The sequence below is a fragment of the Colossoma macropomum genome, unplaced genomic scaffold (genome assembly GCF_904425465.1).
Source record: "Colossoma macropomum unplaced genomic scaffold, Colossoma_macropomum, whole genome shotgun sequence".
In the NCBI taxonomy this organism is placed as follows: domain Eukaryota; kingdom Metazoa; phylum Chordata; class Actinopteri; order Characiformes; family Serrasalmidae; genus Colossoma; species Colossoma macropomum.
This window is the reverse complement of record NW_023494794.1, coordinates 8,897,707-8,909,021: the sequence shown is the minus strand read 5'-3', so window position 1 is coordinate 8,909,021 and position 11,315 is coordinate 8,897,707. Positions and strand designations below refer to the sequence as shown.

Genomic DNA, 11,315 nt, shown 5'->3' with positions numbered 1-11,315 from the left:
TGGATCATTTTCAGATATGGTGGTGGTGTGTTAGTGTGTGTTGTGCTGGTACGAGTGGATCAGACACAGCCGTGCTGCTGGGGTTTTTAAACACTGTGTCCACTCACTGTCCACTCTATTAGACACTCCTACCTTGTCAGTCCACCCTGTAGATGTAAAGTCTGCTGCACAGTTTGTGTTGGTCATCCTCTAGTCCTTCATCAGTGGTCACAGGACGCTGTTGGCTGGATATTTTTGGTTGGTGGACTGTTCTCAGTCCAGCAGTGACATTGAGGTGTTTAAAACCTCCAGCGGAACTGCTGTGTCTGATCCACTCAGACCAGCACAACACACACTAACACACCACCACCACGTCGGTGTTACTGCAGTGCTGAGAATGATCCACCACCCCTATAGTACCTGCTCTGTGAGGGTCCATGGGGGTCCTGACCACTGAAGAACAGGGTAAAAGGGGGCTAACAAAGTATGCAGAGAAACAGATGGACTACAGTCTGTAACTGTAGAACTACAAAGTGCACCTATATAGTAAGTGGAGCTGATAAAATGGACAATGAGTGTAGAAACAAGGAGGTGGTCAGAATGTTATGCCTGATCAGTGTATTGTTTATATAGTGTTAACCCAGTTTACTCCTATAAAATACCCATTTTTCATACATTTGTATTTTGCTGTTGTGGAGGTAGATGGCATACAGGAAATCTACGTCTGGAATCCCTACACTGTGAAACCTGATGAGTTAAGTCAACTCAGAGGGTTTGAGGAAACCGACTGCCTAAAATCGTTTAAGTAGCTCAAAACTTAAGTAAAACTTAAGTGTGTTAGTTTGAGACGTTATTGTTTTGAGATACTATCTCATTGGTGCAAGTTATTATTTTGAGATCTCAGTTTGAGATTAGTTGGAGGTTATTTTGACATACTATCTCATTAGTTTGAGGCAAGTTATTCAGACATTATCTCATAATTTTGAGATGTCATTTTGACATACTATCTCATTGGGTTGAGAAGTTATTTTGAGATATGATCATTGCTTTAAGAGATTTGCATATTATATATATATATATATATATATATACATACATTTACTAACAATTTATGGAAGAATGTTCTAAGTTTGAACAGTAAAAGGATAGTTTACTGTAAACACTTCATTTAGAAGAAAAACCCTCTCACCACAAAATTGTCAATTCATTTGCCTGTACACATTATATTATTCAATAAAATAGCAAAAAATTAAAACATCTACAAGCATCACTGGACTAACAGACAGGAAAGCTCTGGAAATAAAGACTGACATTTATTCAGAAGGGTTTTGAGCAAATAAACTCAGTGCTCTTTTAAAATGTTAGTCTCAGATGTTTGAACCTCAGCCATTCATAAAAACTGCATGTGCTACAGATACGGAACACCAGTGAGTCCATATTCACACTTTAGCTTTTTTGTAGTCCCGTCTTCTACATGAGCTTTTCCTCTTACACATCTCGGCACCATTTCACAGATTAGAGGCTTTAGGATGCACATTATATACACCTACTCGTCTTTGGTACAGCTCTCAGGAGTATAACAGTGAGTGCATTTACATGCACTTAATAATCCGATACCAGCAGAAAATCAGATTTTGTCAGTAATCCGATCAACACATTTACATACACTTGAGTAATCAGATAATGGGGAAACTCCCGGTCTACGAGTCAGGCAGTAAGTGATTTCAGCTTTGCAACCAGCCTAAAACTCACAGAAGACGTCATGTAAACATAACGTAAAACTCAAATTTCATGGAGTTTTTTTTTTTTTAAACATTGAGCTACTTTACCTGAAAATATGAACTTACATCATCTAGAAGATGAATATTCAAATGCTTTATTTCGTGTTTGGTTTCGGCGCCTCTCAAAGTGTTTTGCTGCCATCTTGCGACATCCACCGTCTGTTCTCACACATGCACAGACTGAGAAATCCAAAATAAAATGCACAGAGAAATCTGATCACTCAGCTAAAATCCAGCTCTTTATTGGATTTCATAACTGGATTTCTAGATCGGAGTACGGTGTTTACACCACTTGAATAATCGGGTAACTGTAGAAATCTGGTTATGATTGGGCCGATAAAGAGAGCTGGAATTTAGCTGACTAATCAGATTTGTAAGTGTATGTAAACTTTGTCCGATTTCTATCGGATTTCTCAGTCTGCGCATGCGCGAGAACAGACGGTGAATGTCGCGAGACACAGCAAAGAGGCACTGAAACCAAACACGAAATAAAGGATGATTTATGTTCGTATTTTCAAGTCGCACAATGTTAAAATAAACAGATAAATAAATGAATAAAAACCTGACGAAGTTTGAGTTTTGTGTTATGTTTACGTCACGTCGTCTTCTGCGAGTTTATTGGCTGGTTGCAAAGCAGAAATCCGATTACTGTCTGACTCATGTAGACCCAGAGCCTCCCATTATCTGATTACTCAAGAGCATGTAAACGTGTTTATCGGATTACTGACAAAATCTGATTTCCTGCATTTATTGTTAAGTGCATGTACACGCACTCAATGATGGGCTAATCAGAAAGACGACAAAGTTCAAATTCAACACTGAAATTAAGGAGAATCGGATGGTGAGAAATTCACTGCGTAGCATAACATCTTAACGCGAGAATCATCAGTCTGAATAAAGAAACAAACGGGTGTGTAAAGATTCACTTTATTAAAAAGATCATTGCCACTTTCAAAGGAGGAGGAGGGAAAAAAAAAAAATACTTCAAGCCCGACTCTGACCATAGCTAATTTTTCTTTTTTTATATACGCACAAGACACTGATCCACCACAACACTGCTGACTGCCCCCTCTAGCCACATTCACAACAGACCAGAAATTTAAAATAACACCTTAAAATCATTTAAAAGTGTAAACTAAACATAAGAGAAAACGTGGAACAAAAAGTCTGGGGGGGGGACAGGGGTCTCAGAAAGATGCAGTAAGACGCAGATGTAGAGATTTACATTTGAAACTGAAAAGCGGGAAAACGCTGGTCATTAAAATAGAACAAAAACTCGTAATGAAACCAGCGCTGGGAGATGAACACGAGGCCAGTGGAGGGGACTTTATCGTTCCAGAGCAGAGAGAGAAAATAAGCCGTAAAACGGCCCCAGAGGTCAGAACGAGAGAAACAGAGGACGAAGTGGAGATGTGAAACGTCGACCCCTCATCAGTCAGCGTCTGGTGTGGGGCTGGCTCTCGGGCTGGCAGACCTAGAACGGCTAAAACACAGAACACACACTGATTAGATTACATTCTCACTGAAAGAGCATCTTGACAGCCATGATCAATGTGCAACAACCGTCCTGTATAAATTAATCACTCAGTTTGCTCAGTGCTAACTGGTGAACATAAGCTTCACTACAACTGGGGCAAGATGAAAACTGTACATTTGATTTCATTTTTGAGGGGACGAAGGGAGCAGGGTGGCCCCTGAGGGTGCCCTGGCTCCGCCCTTCTTCTGTACAGGAAAACAATATTACCTAGTGATTACTGACACAGATTACTGCAGCACACTATTGTATTTTTGGTACAAAGAAGCTGAATGTGTGCGTTTCTTCGTGTATATGCATTTACATTTTTTTTTAATTTACTTTATTTGTTCAGTGTACTGCCTGTTTGTCATTATCTTATTTTTATTTGTGTGCCTTATATACTGCCTGTCTTGTCATGATTTTTGTCTGGCATGTCCTGCTTTATATCCTTGTTGACCTTGTGTACTATATGGCCTCTTTTCCACTGCAGTGCCGAACGGTTCTGAGCACGGGAGGGTAACCGTTCCGGTGGTGTTTCCATACTGACACTGTTCGACATGGAACGCTTAAAAAACGGCTTTTTTGGCAAGGTTAGCTAACCGTACGGGCCACAGGACCGTACGGTGGGATGATGTAACACCGTAGCTGTTTGCTGATTGGTTCTATGTTTATATTGGTATTGTGCCACAGCATCCTGCTGCTCTATTTCAAACCTGAAAGCATTCAAATACATTCAGTTCTCAAATAAATGAAAGCAGTGCACGATTTTAAACCCACTATTCAATAAATATCAAAGCTTCAACCTAAAACCAATTTTAAAAATAAACTCTGCTGCCTCACCAGCTAGAAGAGTAGCTAGTTAGCATTAGCTTAGCTAGCATGTTGCCAGCGCTGCTCACCACAGAACAGATTCAATTCTGACTAACAAAAGCTTTTCTGACATAAATTTAGATGATAAAGACTCATATCTGAGGAAGCGAAGTCGAGTGGCCGATGTCAGAGGGACAGAAAGCCTCCTAGCTAAGCTAATGCTAGCTGGCTCTTCAGTCCTAGCTAACTTGGCTAAAGAGATCCAAACACCACAGTGCACCTTCGATTTGACTGCAACTGCACTGCTATCACAAGTGTAGGTGATAAAAACGTACAATAGCGAGAGCAAAATCGACTGATCAGTGTTGGAGTGACACGAAATCAGACCTGTTCTCTTAGAGCTTTAAGCCGTAGCTTGCTAGGATAAGCTAACATGAGTGCACAGTGCCTCCCACTGCGGTACGGCTCAGATCTGGCGAACAGGTAATTAAAAACGCCTGTTTAGAGGACAAAGACGCATATCGGAGAGCAAATTCGAATGACTGGTGTTGAAATGCTAATGCTAATGTAGTTATCCGGCTACAGGTAAAACCCACCGCAGTACAGGCTGTCTCAGTACCAGATGCTCAAACACCACCCATTTAGAGGATAAACAAGATGAGGGCATGCTGAGGGACCAGTGACAGACGGAATCAAACGTGTTTGTGGTGGGTGGCATGTATGTTGCTATTAGCCTGTTAGCAGTTAGCCATTCGTTTGTGTAGTTTTCTTTTGTATTTCCTGGTTCTGATGTAGCGGTACAACAGGTGGAAACAGAAACCGTAACCGGTCTCACGTGTCCGGACCAGCATGGAACGGCCCAGTACGGCCCTGAGAACCATTTGGCTCGACAGTGGAAATGCGGCCCATGTCTGTCCAGCCAAACTATTGCTTTAAGAGATTGCTCTCCATATGAGGGGACTCACCTGTCTCTTTTGCTGCTGGGGGAGCGGGAACGGGAGCGGGATCTGGACGCGCTGCGCGCGCTCTGTCTGGAGCCGGAGCGGGAACGAGAGCGGGAACGACTGCTCACAACACACAAACACAAAATATCAATACACAGGGCAGCAGAAATGTGAGCAGAGAAAGTACAGACAGAGGTTAAATGAAAAATACTGACCATGTGTTTATTTTTCACAAAAGCTGCCAATACTGAAATTATTTGAAAATTAAGACTGAAATTCTCTAGATGAACACTGCTGCACAATTCATAATCTACATAAAACACTTGTTATTGCAGCACTGGCCTTATCAATATACAATATCTCACAAAACTGCAGAATGCATAGGAGCCTCTAACTAATCAGTGTTTTTAGGAGTATGCCGTGAGCATTCTGACCAATCACAGTTCCAGTTTGGTTAAAAACTGGATGAAATTCAAAAACAACCACATTACCTGCTCCTGCGGACTGGCGTTCTGGACCTCCTAGCAGGGCTTCTGGATCTGCGCACGGGGGAGCGATCACGCCGGACTGGCGATCTGGATCTGGACCGGCCCGCGGATGGTGACCTAACATAATTCGGATTATTGTAAATAATTTGAAATGTGCTGAAACTTATTACATATCATTAGCCTCTACATCAACACACAGCTAAAGGGATCAGCTGAGACAGTGAACATCAGCAACATCATGTCCAGTGCCTACCATTTTTCTTGACCTACAACATTAACTGACATTAAGCTCTATGCAAATCAGTTCCACTTTCAATTAGCATTTTCTCTGGATGACTCACCTGCTCCTTCGTCTGGAGTAGGATGGGGAACGGTATCTCCTACAAAGTGGACATAAAAGGTACATTAGCAATTGGACTCCCTGAATCTGACCTGCACCATCCTATTGAAAATACATTATCATATATAATCGTATCATAACGACTGAACTCTGCATTAGTTTTAGGTTTTAGTTGGGCGGCGGAGTTTATGTAATAGGTAGATGATGGGTAGATGTGTACTTACCGCTCATTGCTACGGCTGCGAGAGTAGCGGCGACCACGGGACCTGGACCGAGACCTGGAGAGGGAAAAGATTAAACATCATAGCCTGCTGTTGAATTTGAGAAAAAAGTCCATGAAAGACAATAAGAGCTTTAACAGCAACTACACTTGCATCTTACTTGCACCCCAGTGGTTCAGTATTAGTCAGACTAGACATGATCATATAACTAGCATAGTTCAACTGTCGTAGTCTAACTAAGGTCTTAGTTGAGGTAGCCTTAACCTGATTACAAATCTGGTCCAGGCAAATACTGGCCAGACTATCTGAGCTTGGTTTAGAACAGAGCTTCTGCAACATTTCCTGTATTATTACACACATGGCAGCTTTGACACCAAAACAGTGGTCTGAAAATGTGAACAGGCCCTTCTTAAATACATAAAATAACATTTAACTTATCATAAATGTGAAAATTGAATATAAACACAATGTAGACATTCATATATTTTTCTTGATGTTAGACGACCAGTCACAATCAGAAAGCAGGGCGATTTATAACTATATAAATGGGAACAAAAGGTCTGCTGTGTTTAATAGCGCAATATTGACATTCGCATTGATTCTTTGCGTTGACAAGTTCTTTTGTATTAAATTGTTATAATCTTAACATCTCTGTGGAGGCATTTTGGTCCTGTTCATGTCTTAAAGATCAATTATAAGTATAAGAGCATTTTTGTCACTTGACCCTGGACATTTCTGAAACGTGGCTTTACCTGCTGCGTCGGCTGCCTCTCTTGTTGTAGCGGTAGCAGTCGTAGGCGTAGTGGCCACATTCTCCGCACTGGTAGCAACGGTCATTTGGATCGAACTGTCTGCGGCTCGGCCGACCAAAGCGAGACTTCCGGGACATCCCGTTTGACATTTCAACGCGGATGCGGGTCCCGCAGAGCACCCTGGGAAACGGCAAAAGAGGTTAACGGGGATTAACTGGTTGTGCTTTTTAAGGCCACAAGTGTTAGCATGCTAAACTAAGCAGACTAAGGCCCAATCCCATTTCTAATTTTTACCCCTACCCCTTGCTTTCGAGTGTCATCTTGCCCCTTGGAAAGGAGTTATAAGGGGTAGAGGTTGAAATCTTCTCCTGCAAAATGGGAACATCAAACAAAAAGAACATCACTTCATTAACAGCTACTAGTGCTGCTCTGTAGGCGACCCTGCCAGTCTGCAGTGACAGCAGAGGAGGGTAAAGTTCAGCTCCTCACTGCTGGGCTTTAGTTAACTTTAGGGAATCATATGCCTTCAAAGAGGGGGGACAATTATATCACCCACCCCTAATTCTTCAGTGATATGAAACTGAAGTCGGATATTCGCCAGTTTCTCATTCGAATTTTCCTGTTCCACCTTAAATGGTGCAGCAGTTACATTCTGGCACCTCAGGCATCAGAACTACTGCACCATTTAAGGTGGAACGGGACATTTAGCAAGCCAGCTACCAAGACATCGGCAAACTACTTGCAATACTTGTTTGTGGGTTTTTTTGGTCATGTAAGCAGCCATCTTGCTGTTCTTTCTTTTTATGACCGTTTGGAGCCTCTGAAAAACCATCTGTTTGGAGGTCCATGTAATCCTAACCCATGTAGTCCTACCCCTCTATATCAACAAAAATTGGGACACCCTACCCCCTAGGCGTGAACGTGCAAAACGGAGAGGTAAGGGCTAAGTAATAGGGGAATGGGCCTAAATAAACAAGGGGCCAATCCTGGGATGCCTGCAGTACATATTCACACATGTCTGGACCCTTATTTAAGACAGTATTTTGAAATCAACACAAACACCACAGGCTTTACCATCATTCCATAGATCAGCTTCATCATATGTTTGTACCCTAGTTGTTCTCCACCCCTTTATTATTTTATTTATTTTTAAACAAAACCTACTTCTGAGCGACAACATATATGGCCTTCCAGCACTCACCCTTACAGAGCTGAGCTCCCTGAAGAGGTCAGGGGGGTCAAATGTGCACCATGGCAAAGGTAGGCAGATAGAACTCAAGCTGACTCACTTTCCATCCATCCCCTTCACGGCGTCCTCAGCATCTCTGGAATCCTCGAACTCCACGAAGGCGAAACCTGGCGGGTTGCGCGCCACCCAAACACTTCGCAGCGGCCCGTAGTAGCTGAACGCCCTCTCCAGCTCACCCTTCGCTGCGCCGTTGCCCAGGTCCCCCACGTAGACCTTGCAGTCAACCGTACTCCGTGACGAGTAAGACATCCCTAATCTGTAACCTGAAAGAGTATTAAATTAAGGCAACCATGCACTGCAAACTCAAGATACTTTGACAAAGCAAAAACATAAGCTTCAGGTTAGGGCAACGCAGTACATTCTTGGTACAGCGTCTGTGCTATTTGTTGTTATCTGAGCCTTTATTCAGTACCTCAATACAATTTCACCAAATGTCTTCAAACTATCATTTTAAAATGTCCAACAATGTTATTATTTCATAGGCTGGGTGCACTCACATTACGTTCACATTATCTTTTAAACGTGGTCTATATGTGATACTAGTCTGAACAGATCAGCTCCTAAACCGACCCGAATGCGCAAAAGAACAATGCTTCATGTTGCTCATCCAAAGGTAAACATTCATAACTGCCAACGAACGCCAGTCTCTCCCGGAGCTTTCAGCTTCATCTTCAGCAGCATCACAGGAGCCAACATGAAGCTTCACTGACTGACAGCTGGGCTCATCACCCACAGTGTGCTCGAGCCGTAAAAGAGGCATGTTATTTGCCCACGGTCACTTCTTTGGTTCGCGTCCTTGGATTCTTTAAACCTTTTTTCTGAGCAAGAGCCTCGTTCTCCTCCGGCCGTTTCTTTTGAAATCTCTTCAAACACGGAGCGGTTGCGATAAGTCGCTTCTAATTTTTTTCGTACAGAAACATCAGCCTAAATGTTTATGAGGTCTCAGCAAACCAAACCACCCTGAATGTTTGTTTTTACATCTTAACAACTTAAAGGGGAATCCCACCATCTCTTCAAAAAATCCCAAATAATTCAGTCCTTGAGATGTAAGCAGTCATTCAGAGTGGTCTGATGCGAAGAGGTTCCTTTCAGATGAACTGGCCCAAAACGTACTTTACGCAAGGACACGAACACAAATGACAGCGCTCAGAGAACGCACTGCAAATGCTCGGTCCTTCTGTACAAGCTCACTGCGCATTCTTACGTTGCTGTGGTGGTTAAAACACTCAGTACTGAAGGGGGTGTTAGAGCACAAATCGGAGAGGGATCTACTGTTATTCCAACAGCCTCAACAGCTAAACGTGGACAGTAAAGAAGAATGAGCTGCTTTACCTCAACTCATGGATTGCAAATGCGATAATTAATCATATTTTTAAGCCATCTTTGCGTGAGACTCAACTGCTCGTCTCCTATAGCAGATGAGAAGCAGGCTGGCGGCACAAGACCGCTTGGTCAGGTTTGGCTGTGTTGGCGCCCCTTACTGTACTGCTCAGAATGCAGCTCACACTTGCGTCATGTTATGAAATGCGTAGTGACACATTTTTGAACGCAACTATGCGTGAAACCCTGTCTGCGTAGCTTGAGGCATCTACGTTCGCGTCCTCGCGTGAAGTATGTTTCGGGCCTTAGACTCAACTGTCCTTACGGTGGAGGTGATGGAAACCAGGGGTCACCATGTCTACAACACAAATATAACCATTTTATTTACCACCAGTGAAACTGCAGGTGTCTGAGTTTTTATATGTAATACTGATGTTAAAACAGACGTATATCTGAAATGAGAAATTTTCTTTGGGGGCTATTTTGCCTTAAAACACCTTGCATGTATCCCTTCGCTTTAAATGGATCAAAATAAATAACCTAACCTAGATTAGAAAGATAAGTTCATAACCCAAAACTATCACTAAACTATCATAAAATTAAGTTTCAGACGTTAAGCAGCACAAATATAACGACATAATGTACTAAATATCTGTTAGGAAGCTTTCAGAGCCACTATACTCATCAGACGTCTGGTTCCCATCACCACTGTGAACATTTCTGAATCTGTGGGTTTCTCTAGAAAGGAGAAATTTCACACCAAACCACTCTGAACGACTTTGTTTATATCTCACTGAAGAATTTAGGAAAAATTGGTGGAATTTCCCTTTTAGGTCAATTCTACCAACGACTGTGCGAAATTAGCCCAGTTAGCTAGCTAGCAAGCTAGGATACAAACAACTAGCATCAAGGTGGCAGCAGAGCGTTTATAAAGCTAACCTCTCGAACTGAAACCGAACATATGAAGGATGAACAGAAATCAAAAGAGAAGAGAGAAGATTTTTCACAAACAGCCGCCTGCAGATTTAAGTATCACGCGCAGCTCGTTACTAAGCTGCGCAGGAGCTCCAGGCTAATAAAGGAGCTAAAGGCCGCAGGCTAACAGGCTAATAGGCTAACACCAGGCTGAGACGCTGGGTTCTTATTCTCCAGCTTTATATTTGAACTTTACGTTCCACCTTAAAAGGCACAGCAGGGCCCAGAACCTATCTGTGTACATGTACCACAATATAACTGCCGCACAATTTAAGGTGGAACGGAAAATTCGACCAAGTAAGTTAACCAGCTAACTTTAGCCTCAAGCTATCGGCTGCTTTGTTCAAACAAGGCGGTAACGAAGCTAAACAGAACCGGCTACGATGAACTTCAACCTTCGGATTAAACCCACAAACGCTCGCAGCGCGGATTAAACCCTCTCAGACCGGCGGTTCCGCGTTTAACCCCTCCCGAGGCTCCGGCTCTCTCTCCCCGCTGCTAACGACAACGCCACCGCACGGCCTCCTGACATCGGCTTCCCATTCGCCCGCTTCGTGTTCGAACTTTCCCGTTCCACCTTAAATGGCGCAGCAGGTACGTTCTGGCGCCTACAGCGTTACGGTAAGTGCTGTACCATTTAAGGTGGAACGGGGAATTCGGGAGAATAGGAAGCGACTTCAGCCTCGTCGCTCTTACACCATTAACGAGTCACGGCGAGGCCGAGACGAGCCGCGCGCTTACAAAACCCCGTACGGCTGAAAATAGACCGAACAGCTCAACGACTAACGGCTCAAAACGGCACTGAAGCCTCAACGCGACCGAAAACGACTCAGGTTTTTTTTGTTTTCTCACCGTTTCCTCGCCTCGAATCGCCGCACGCGCTCTGCTCACGGAAATGCACGCGGAGAGAACCGCGCTGCTGTCGGGTTCGGACGGGGCG

At 43.3% G+C, this 11,315-nt stretch overlaps 1 protein-coding gene across 3 annotated transcripts; it reads right to left on the bottom strand.

The window, feature by feature from the left end:
- Positions 1-2,671: 2,671 nt before the first annotated feature.
- srsf7a (serine and arginine rich splicing factor 7a) lies at positions 2,672-11,310 on the bottom strand. 3 transcript variants are annotated; one of them, XM_036580086.1, is made up of 8 exons: positions 11,228-11,310; positions 8,121-8,343; positions 6,832-7,011; positions 6,083-6,136; positions 5,860-5,898; positions 5,522-5,635; positions 5,052-5,150; positions 3,027-3,243 (listed from the first exon to the last, which is right to left on the bottom strand). In XM_036580086.1, exons 2-8 carry the CDS (start codon positions 8,327-8,329, stop codon positions 3,192-3,194), a joined length of 747 nt encoding a protein of 248 aa, XP_036435979.1. In that variant the 5' UTR covers positions 8,330-8,343; positions 11,228-11,310; the 3' UTR covers positions 3,027-3,191. The 3 variants fall into 3 exon arrangements, with proteins under 3 accessions (XP_036435981.1, XP_036435979.1, XP_036435980.1); XM_036580087.1 differs by having other exon boundaries at positions 8,121-8,336; positions 11,228-11,309; XM_036580088.1 differs by lacking the exon at positions 11,228-11,310 and having other exon boundaries at positions 2,672-3,243; positions 8,033-8,166.
- Positions 11,311-11,315: the final 5 nt, after the last annotated feature.